General features: G+C 51.3%; 2 protein-coding genes across 5 annotated transcripts in view; one reads left to right on the top strand and one right to left on the bottom strand.

The window, feature by feature from the left end:
* Nucleotides 1–9,263, top strand: part of HGSNAT (heparan-alpha-glucosaminide N-acetyltransferase) — a 37,786-nt gene extending 28,523 nt beyond the window's left edge. Inside the window, exons 12-18 of the mRNA XM_030884660.2 lie at nt 360–481; nt 1,646–1,772; nt 3,323–3,409; nt 4,578–4,655; nt 5,242–5,312; nt 5,410–5,522; nt 7,006–9,263. Coding sequence (XP_030740520.1) covers nt 360–481; nt 1,646–1,772; nt 3,323–3,409; nt 4,578–4,655; nt 5,242–5,312; nt 5,410–5,522; nt 7,006–7,187 — 780 coding nt within the window. The 3' untranslated portion in view covers nt 7,188–9,263. The remainder of the gene's footprint in view (nt 1–359; nt 482–1,645; nt 1,773–3,322; nt 3,410–4,577; nt 4,656–5,241; nt 5,313–5,409; nt 5,523–7,005) is intronic.
* Nucleotides 9,264–9,509: 246 nt separating this feature from the next.
* The window catches only part of INTS10 (integrator complex subunit 10), a 25,014-nt gene continuing 24,096 nt past the window's right edge, over nt 9,510–10,427 (bottom strand). For all 4 annotated transcript variants that reach the window (XM_030884659.2, XM_045286559.1, XM_045286558.1 and 1 more), the window contains one exon: nt 9,510–9,905. In XM_030884659.2, coding sequence (XP_030740519.2) covers nt 9,749–9,905 — 157 coding nt within the window. In that variant the 3' untranslated portion in view covers nt 9,510–9,748. The remainder of the gene's footprint in view (nt 9,906–10,427) is intronic.

Here is a 10,427-nt window from a genome sequence, read left to right as displayed (position 1 = left end):
GGTTTCCGAGACGGGAACTCTCTATCGGAGTAGAAAGCCCCGTCTTTCTCCCACAGCAGCTGGTGGTTTTGAACTGCTGATGTTGTGGGTTGTAGCCCAACTCGTAACCACAACACCACCTGATAGGCTTGTCATTTTCTTGAGTAATATACTTAGGAGTGGAATTGTCCACACCAATGTTTTTACTGCGGTGTTTCATAGAGGGAGCACCCAGACAGCGTCACATACAAGCATCTATCTATTCTTCTTCTTGTGAGTGCTGAGGTAGGAGTCCAGGGAATTTCCCCAAATGCACACTGTGTGTGTTTCCCATTCTGTTTGCCTGCACTTCACGTCTGTTCCTCCCCCTCCTCCCTTAGGAAAGAAGCTGTTCTTTCCTCCGGGACATCGTGACCAGCTGGCCGCAGTGGCTCTTCATTCTGATGCTGGAAAGCATTTGGCTGTGCCTGACATTCTTCTTGCCCGTTCCTGGTTGCCCTACGTAAGTGACCCTGTCCAGGTAGTCCTCTTGATGGGGTGGGGTGGGGTGGGGTGACAAAACAGTGGGCAGTTGTTGGTTCACGCTCCAGAGGCGACAAGGCCCGGTTCAGGGAAGACTGCAGATGATCCTTGGTGGCTTTTCCCGGTTCTGGTGGCTTCAGCTGTTCCGTAGGCTGTGGCAACCTGACTCCAGGCTCTGCCTCCTTTGTCACATGACCCTCTTCCCTCGGTATCTCGCTGTCACTGTGTCTGTTTTCTTCTTAAAAGGACATTGATCATAGTGGGTTAGGGCTTACCCTCCTCCCGTGTGACCCTGTGTTAACTGATGATATCTGCAAAGACCCTATTTCCAAATAAAGTCACGTTCATGGATACCCTGGTTAGGACCTAACATGCACATGCATGTGTGTGTGTGTTTAACTTTCTATTGTGAATTAGACGGAGATTTACAGAGCAAATCAGTTTTCCATTCGACAATTCCTACACATTGTGTTTCATGTCATTGGTTGCAATACTCTCGGTGTAATGTCACTTTTCTCACTTCCGCCCTGTGGTGCTTCCTGTTTCCATGCCTCCTTCTGTCCTAACCTTTCTGAACTTTGTCCTTGGGTAAATGCTGCCCCTTTGATCTCCCTCAAGTCTCAAATCTGCCCAACCCTAGTGCAGAGCACCCCTGGCTAGCTGAGTCCCTGAGCATGCCGTTTTCTGCCACGTCGGTGTCTGGGTACAGAGACGCACCCGTCAGCAGAGCGCCCCTTCATTTGCTTTCTCCTGGAAGCATACTGCGTATCGAGAGAGGAGTGGTGTGTATCGAGAACAGGTTTCTAGGGGGCTTGGGTTTTGTTAGTGCCCGTCAGTGTCAAGGTGTGGGGAGCGGCCAAGTCAAAGCCCACTGGGCAGAGCTCGGGGAGCCCGGGCAGAGTTTTAGGGTTCCACAGCTCTGGGGTGCTATGCTGAGCTGCATCAGGTGCCAGTAGCCAGTAGCCCTTTCTTCCTTCAGCTAGAATAGCTCCTAAGGTGTCATGTGTTTTTCAGTTAAAAAGTTTATTTTCTTGTAACAGTTACCGAGGTGCAGGCCACGTTTCATGTTGTCAGGCGCCATCGTGGGTCCCGCTGCTGTCCCTTCTGCAGTCTTACGCAGTGGCGTGTCTTCCCCCTTCCCTAGGGGTTACCTTGGCCCCGGCGGCATCGGAGATTGGGGGAAGTTTCCCAATTGCACCGGAGGAGCTGCGGGCTACATTGACCGTGTGTTGCTGGGAGATGACCACCTCTACCAGCATCCTTCTTCCGCGGTGAGTGGGGCTGGCTTGAGGAAAAGGAGACCGACTCCAGCCTGTGTCCACGGAGTCCAGCAGAGCCCCTGCCCACTGCGGCTGGCCCGCGGACTCGCTCGTGGGGACCGGGGGTGCAGGGCGGGGCGCGCTGCGCTCTGCGGGGCCCCATGCGGCAGGCTGGAGGCCTTTCCTCCTAGGCCCCAGTGTAGGCTCGCGGCCAGGCGGCTGTTGGGTTTAATGCCTTAACCACTGGCACTGTCCCAACCCCAGCCAGCCTGTTGCTGGCCGGTTGGTTTGGACTGGACTCGAGAGCATAGAAGTGCTCCCCGGGGCTCTTAGGTTACCATCTTTATGGAAGCAGACTGCTGCCTCTCTCCCAGGCAGTGACCGACGTGCTTGAATAGCCGTCCTGGACACGAGCGGGCAGCCTTTGACCACTGCACGGCACTCCAGAACTGCCTACGATGGACGGGGACTCATTCTTATTTGAGAAGTTGGCTCACTTCAGTGATGCCAGGGCTCACGGCTTGGCAGTATGCAAATGCTACTTGGCCTTTTAAAGTGAGAGAGCACGCTGCTAAAATGGGTAGCAGAGCGCTTTCCTCCGTGTCTCAGGTCTGCATTCCCGGGCGGCAGGGGAGCCCTGCGGGGACTGATACCTGGACACTGGCCTGGTGCGGGCAGGCGTGGTGCTGCACTGCGGTCAGACTGGGGACTCACGCTTCTTGTCAGAGCAGCTCCAGCTGGGACGCGGGGTCGGTGCCTGTGGGGTCCTGACCGGATGTGGCTGCCCCAACCAGGGCTGGGCTCCGAGGGGGCAGCAGGACAAATCCCCAAGATGGACTTGGCTGTGGGCTCCTGGGTACTGGTCGCTCTAGCTCCCGGAGGAGCGGATGGCGCTGTCGTCCCGAGCATGGGAGCGGACCTGGAGGACCCACTCCGTGCATTCCCAAATTTCTGCATGGCCTTCATTTACAATCAAAACTTCAAGTGAATTTTATTTTTACAAGTCTGTTTTCATGGAGACGAAAATACAACAGTTAATTTCCACACTTCTACTTGTGAAGTTCAGCGACCCCGGTCCCCGCGTCATGGTGTGCGGCTGTTCTCACCGTCCATTTTGGAACTGGCCCACCCACCGCTCATGGGGACGCGGTCACAGGCATTTGTAAATGCCATCATTTGATGTAAACACAGATAGGAAGGAACCCTGTTCCTGTCTTAACCGAGTTGCCTAAAATGATGGAATCTGAGATCAGACGTCTGACGTGTGACGTACGCTTTGCTCGGGATATGACCGGGGAGCCCAGGAGTGCGGTGCTGTTGTCGGCGGGCTGCGTTGCGGTGGCTGCTGCGGGAGCTGGTTCCTCACTGGGGCGCTGCGTTCCACTCTGATGTGTCCTCATACCCCTTGGCCAGACCGATTCTGCCCAGGACTCTCCTAAGAGGGCATGACCTTCCATAGCCAAAACACACAGCGTGGCGCACTGGCCTGGGTAAGCCCCCGGGGCCTGAGCTGTGTGTGCTTCGGGTTTGTGACCGTTAGTGTCGCCCTCTCTCGTTCTCAGGTGCTGTACCACAGCAAGGTAGCCTACGACCCCGAAGGCATCCTGGGGACCATCAATTCCATCGTGATAGCATTTTGGGGCGTCCAGGTATGTGTTCACTTCATTCTCCCCCCTCTGGATGTTTGTGACTTGTGATTCATCACTAAGCCACAGCGAGTTTATGACAACAGTAGAAGCAAGTAGATCCTCTTCCTGGGAGCCCACTGCTATCGAGTTGACTCTGACTCCTAGTGACCCTACGTAGGGTTTCCGAGGCGGTAACTCTTCACAGGACAATGTTCGCTCAAGCTACCATTAAAAAGAAAGAAACAAAGTTCCTATGCAAAAAAAAAATCTTGATGGAAGCAAGCCTCATCATTCTTCTAGAGAGCAGCTGGTGGGTTTGAACCGCCGCCCTTGCCATGAGCAGCCCAGTGCTCACCTGGCCACACCACCAGGGCCCAGGGCTCCTCTTGTGTCATTTAGGTCAAGTAAATGTTCAGTTTCTAGCTATTAGGTTGTGTAAAACCCTACACTGGGCCCAGGGCTCCTCTTGTGTCATTTAGGTCAAGTAAATGTTCAGTTTCTAGCTATTAGGTTGTGTAAAACCCTACACTGATCCCAGCATCGCTACAGTTCCTGACAGGGATGACAGACTTCCAGTGTTGTAACGCCTTTCACCTCCCGTTCTGACTTGTTCTTCCTCCAGGCATGTAAACTCACGGGGCAGTTTATGTTCATGAGTTTTAATTTTGGAGGGGTTTTTATGCGAACTCTGTCTTCACCCGCCACCCCCCCACCCCCGTCCCTGTTTGTTTTCCATACTGCTCCAGGTGGTCTAACCTGGCCCCTTGCCTGTGAGTCTCCGTCACCTACTGGGAGAACAAACACCTCAGGGAGGCCTACCATGCCTACCTGTCCACCCCTTTGCCAGGCCCTTCCCTACCTTCCACCTGTAACATCTCAGAGACGCTGTGCTTTCTCTCATTTAAACAAAAAAATTCTGTGCATGCTATTCCATTCTGCCCCAAATGCTCTTCCCCGCTGTGGCCACCTGAGACCTGCTGTCCCTGTTCATAGCCTGACTCCACGTCACCTCCTCCCTCTCTGTCCCATGGCTTCATGCCTCCACTCTAAGCTGGGGCAGGGAGAGTCCTCCACTCACCTGTACAGTCCATGCGCAAATAGCTGTTTGTTGGGTAAGACAAATAGGGATACATTTGAGATAAGGATGTATTTTGGGCAATCCTTTTGGTTACATTATTTTCTCCTCTAGGCAGGAAAAATACTGTTGTATTATAAGGATCAGACCAAAGACATCTTGATGAGGTTTGCCGCCTGGTTCTGTATTCTAGTAAGTAACCCGAATTTCTCTTTCAAGTTCCCTTTCTTTCCGCATATACGCTTCAGCATCAATACAGCGCACAGCGACACTAGCTTGGCAGCACCCACCCCATTTCCACAGCTAACACGCTGTGTCTGGATGGCAGAGAGGAGCAAATCTTCACACCTAAATGTGCCCATTTATTTCCCTGGGAAACACCTTTATAAACAAGACACAGTGCTTGCCCCCACACCATCCAGCAGGACCCCTGGAACAGGGAACAGCGGTAACAAGTGTCCAGGCACCAGGTCCCAGCCTTCTATGTGGCTGGAGCGTTTGTAACGCTGACTGATGATCTCCCTCCGGGCCACTGTGTTTATCAGTGTGCTTATCTGCTTCCCTCATGGGCATGCCAGAAGAGGTTGTTTTGGGTTTTTATAACAATTTTTAACGATACATCTTAAAATATATTTTTCTACTTTTACAAAAGTGAAATACGTGGGGCACAATTTTCGGCCTAACCCAAGGAACTTAAATGAATAATACTTTGTTGTCTTGAAACACGATTGTTATTTTAAGAGAATATGTAAATCTTTCCTGTCTCTTCTGTTAACAGGGGCTTGCTTCTGTCGCTTTGACGAAAGCCTCTGAAAATGAAGGCTTTATCCCAGTGAATAAAAACCTCTGGTGGGTATAGAAAGGGTGTCATTTCCGTTGTGATGTTGCCGTTGGCTGGCTGTGTCCTCAGGAATGTGCCCTGAGACGCCTCGTTCCGCTCCTCCAGGTCCCTCTCGTATGTCACCACGCTGAGCTCCCTTGCCTTCTTCATCCTGCTGGTCCTGTATCCTATTGTGGATGTGAAGGGGCTGTGGACAGGAACCCCGTTCTTTTATCCAGGTACGTCACCCCTCACCTTGCTAAGAGAATCCGCATTGGCTGTCTACGTGGGACTGGCCCAGAGAAGTTGGCCATGTTTGGAGCTGGGACCTCTTCCAAGGTAGAGGGCATAGCAGCAGGCACCAGACTGAGCAGACCACACTGGGTGTCACTCAGTCTGTTGTGACGCAGTGCACTTCCTTTGTACTCATCTAGGTTGTGGTGCTGTTTGAGGACAACTTCTGACCTTCAATGGTCTCACATTTAGTTCAGGCTCTACCAAAGTAGGGTGTATCAGAAACCAGCCAGGGCACGATCTCTAGTGCCTCGCACTTAGATCACACTTGTCTTTTCCTATTGTGATTGTTCATTATAAGGACTGTCAGAGGTGATCTCAAGAAGTAAATGAAATGCTTAGGTGCTGTTCTACTTGAAGACTGAGGGGTAGACCAGATCATCTCAGTGACTCATGTCAGCCCCTTGCTAAGGCCCTCCTCCACCAGGGCTCCCTCAGAGTCAAAGATAGGCATCATTTCTCAGGTAGAAGCCAGCCGTGGGTACATGCTTTGTGTATTTCTACTGAAATAGATGCCAAGAATTAAATATTCACTAATAATTAACCCACTGCTGTCAAGTCCAACTCATAGTGACCCTATAGGACAGAGTAGCATTGCTTAAGCCTTCTGAGACCTTAAAGCTGTGTAGAAGCAGACAGCCTCATCTTTCTCCTTCAGAACAGCTGGTGGGTTCGTACTGCTGACCTTGCAGTTAGCAGCTCAACTCAGAACCCATTACGACACTAGTAATCAGGGAAGTACAAATCAAAAGCCCAGTGAGATATCCTTTCACCCCACTAGGATGGCAATGATCAAGCAAACACACGGAAACAAGTATTAGGGAGGGTGTGAAGTAATCGGAACCCAATAAAGAAGGCTGCAGTCTCTGGGGCAGTTTGGCAATTCTTAAAACTCTTAAACACTGACCGAGCCTATAATTCCACAGTTCCACTCCTAGATTTGAAAGCCGAGACTCGGATGGTTTCTTGTATGCTATTGCACCCCCTATTCCCAATAGCCTGCAGGTGGACCCAGCCTAAGTAAATGTCCTTCAAGAGATGAGTGCTTGAACAAATTGTCATCTCTACATACACGCCAGATGAACCTTAAAAACATGATGTTGAATGACTGAACTCAGTCACAGAAGGACACACACTGTATGATCCCAGTTTTACGGAAAATCTCGAATAGGCAAATGTATAGGGACCAAAGCCATTAGTGGTGACCAGGCAAGTCATTGCTTAGGGGGCGCGACATTTCCATGAAGGTGATGGGAAAACTGGGAAACGTAGTGGTGATGGCTGTACAACATGCTAAACGGGATCAGTCACTGTGTGCCTTCAGAGAACCTACTGAAAGGACAAATGCTACATCTACGTTCATGAAACACATGAAGGTGGATGACGAGCTGTGATTCAGGAAAACCCTGTCTCCTTTATCTCCTTCAGGCATGAATTCCATTCTGGTGTACGTGGGCCACGAGGTGTTCCAGAACTACTTCCCCTTCCAGTGGAAGCTGGGGGATAACCAGTCCCACAGAGAGCACCTAACGCAGAACCTTGTCGCCACCGCCCTCTGGGTGTTCATTGCCTACGTGCTCTACAAAAAGAAGGTCTTCTGGAAGATCTGACCACTAGACTGGAGCGGGCCTGGGAGGTGTCTTGAGACCCCCTTATTAAAGGGAATCATTCATTCTGAAGTCAGTAAGGTGTATAGTTCCAATACTGTGACATGGCGCACCAGAGCTTCACCTACAGCTGTCACTGACATGCCTGCAATAGCAGTGTCTTTTCCCCGCCAGCTTCTATATAAATGGAAGTACTTGGAGATTCATTTTAAGGAGACGATGTCATTTAACTTTCCAAAAGGGAATGAATGACCCTGGACATCTTGCTTTTGTGATGGACAAGGCAATCTAAGGTCCGCTCCCTGCCGGCCTGGTTTTCTTGCAAACAGTAGTTCCATACAGCACCGTCGTTTCTGTTGTGGCCGACTGTAGAGCTTATTGAGTGTGATGTGCCACTAACATAGTCTCAAACGTTGCCTCTAAGTGCAGCTGATGGTTCAAGAAAGCCAGAGCAATTTCCTCTTGGATTTGCAAGGCGTCGATGGGTCTAAATGAGGCCTATCAGAAGCCGCGGTCTCCTCTTCCCCACTGGGGAAACAAATGTTCAAGTGTGGCTGTATGTCCCAACCACTGTTGCTTAGAATGATCTGCTGATCTATCTATAGGTCCATCTGCCCATCTATTTATCTCTCCTCATCCATCCATCTAATCGCGTGCCCATTGAGAGGGCAGCTGGGTAGTCGAGGATCTAACTGGGGGAGGACAGGACACTGCTCCTGTGGGTAGGCCCAGCCTGGCCGTCACCATGGAAGATGTTGAGCGTCTCCCTGGGCCTGCGTGTCCTCATCTGTGAAATGAGGGGGCTGGAGATGACCTCCCAGGTTTCCTTTTGCCCCGAACCTGGGTGAAGTAGGATTCATGAGTGGCTTTTCTGACATCCTCAGAAAAAAACCATTTTATTTCAGACTACTTCTGCACATTAACTGAGAACAGTTAAAAACACATGAAACTCTCATGGGAGTAAATCAGTGACTCTCCACAGTGGAGGCACCTGTCCTGCTCGCCCTCACAAGCTGGAGAGAGAGTTTCTCAGGAGGAACGGCACGCTCCATATGATGCATCTTCCTACCTGCAGGTTGCCTGTGAGCATTCCATCATTCAGGAAGCTGGGACAGTAAGGGTGTACTCGAGACCACCTTCCGTCGCGAGGGTGCCATTTCAACCTGTTCCTGTGCCTCAGCGGGTGTCAAACATGACTCCCGGACTGTCCTCTTCTGGACTCTCATGCCACTTTCCTCACACTGGACCCCCTAGCTGGATGTCCGCCGCATCCCACGCTCATCAGCTTCCCGCTTCTCCCCAGACCCACTTCTCCACACTCATTTTCCAAGCTCTCTGAATGGATCATTCCGGTTCTAGGACAGAACTGTCATTGTCTTTCCACTCACCTCCTCTGCCCTTCCTTCGTCTGTAACCCCTCATGGCCACGCCTTCTCAATTTGACCTCCATCTTCCCCTCCATGTCCACTCCAGCGGAGGCCTCACTCCTCTCGTCCCCACTCTCAGAACCAGTTTTAGATAAAGTCACCTACTCGGTGCCGCCAGGTGGAACTGTATAAAGCAGACCCTGGGTCACATCACCCCTCTTTAAACCTTCCCGCTGAGGTGGGAACACCCCTGCTTGGTACATGTCAGTCACCATGCGGAGTGGAGCCTGGCACGCCTTCCCAGCCACCTTTCCCCACCTCCTTTATTCCAACCCCGCCGCACCCGCCACCTCCTTTCTAGAGCTCGTGCTTCCTGCTTCTGACTTTGTTCAGAATCGTCCGGGATTAATTTTTCTTTTAGATAACATTTGACGTATTAATCTAAACACCTGAATCCTAAGGAGTCTTCTCTAATCTCTTATTTTCATAGGAAAAAACAAAGGCTTTACCTTCCGCGTGGTTCTCATCACAGGTGGGTCCGGCATTGACCGCTTTCTGCCCTGAGAAGCTATCCGTATACATGTCTCATTTCCTCCGCCGGGCTGTGATCTTAGGGCGAGAACAATGTCCGGTTCGCCTGTATATTCTCCATGGCGCCAAACACACTGCCTTGGACGTAGCAGGTGTGAAATAAACACTTATTAAACCGGCAGTCTGGTGTTTTTTGTTCTTATTTTGGTGATTAAATGCTGATAAAATTGCAGGTGTCTGGGCTCCTGGAAGGCAGAGGTTTGATTTAACATGTGTAACATTAACACTCATTACTCAGGTCAACTCTAGTAGCGCTCTTTTCTAAGTGCTTAGAAAAGTAGAAGAAAAAGGTACCCACACTGAAAATTAAAAACAAGCTAAACCTAAAACAAAAAACGCGGATAAAAATGAAAACAATTGCTTAAAATCCAGGTTTTTAAGGTGACTTTTATTTACAAACAGGTCACTTTGTTTACAAAAATTATAAAAAATGACTCTTAAAAATAGAAACTGCTTCTCCGACTCTTGGGAACAACGTGTGAGCAAAGAATGAGTTAGAACTCGGACGGTTTTCCCCGTTTTTAAGAGCTGTAACAGCGGAGTGACACTGTGTGCCTTCCAAAAGCCACGGGCCGAGCAGGCCCTTGGGCAGGGCCGTGTCGGCCGCTAGGCCAGAATCTGCAGGAGCAAGATCTTCTCGTTGATGCAGAACCGGTGCAGGACCACCATCAGGTTCTCCCCGCAGCGGGACACCTGGCGCTCCATGGCCAGGCGGAAGTCCTCCTTCACGCCTTTGGTGATGCCTCGAGTGACCGTGTGGTGCCTGCGGTCAGCGACAGAAACAGATGAGATGGGGTCAGCGTCGGCTCCGGACTGGAAGACACTGTTACTCCTCGACACCATCTAGTAAGTAAGCCCTCACCAAACACTTCCGTGCTCACTCCTCCTCGGAAAGGGGATCCAGAGAGCTGTCGACTGAATGGCTACTGTACGCCTCTAGCTTTGGGGGAAAGCACCACCCACTTGCTTCTGCATTCTTTCAGCTCTGGTGCTGCCCACCCCTCCTGCTGACACCTGCAGCCCTGGGGCTCTGGGATGAGGGGTCCCCTGCCCCCAAGCCCTCCGTCCAGCCTGGCCACTGGATCTCCAAAAGCAGCAGCGGGGAAGGGAGGCCAGAGTGAGCCCCTCACAACCACGGGCGTCCATGAGGGCCCCCAGGTTGCTCTGCGAGGGGGCGGAGGGCCTTCTGCCCGGCTGGCAGGGTTCCAAGCACATCTTTCCCCACAATGCCAGAACGGGGCAGCCCCTGCCAGTGCTGAGCCCATCTGGCTCAATGCCCTCTAAG

This window comes from Echinops telfairi, unplaced genomic scaffold, assembly GCF_000313985.2.
Source record: "Echinops telfairi isolate 266 unplaced genomic scaffold, ASM31398v2 ScPeMD7_9;HRSCAF=40, whole genome shotgun sequence".
NCBI lineage: Eukaryota > Metazoa > Chordata > Mammalia > Afrosoricida > Tenrecidae > Echinops > Echinops telfairi.
This window is presented reverse-complemented; position numbering and strand designations above follow the sequence as displayed.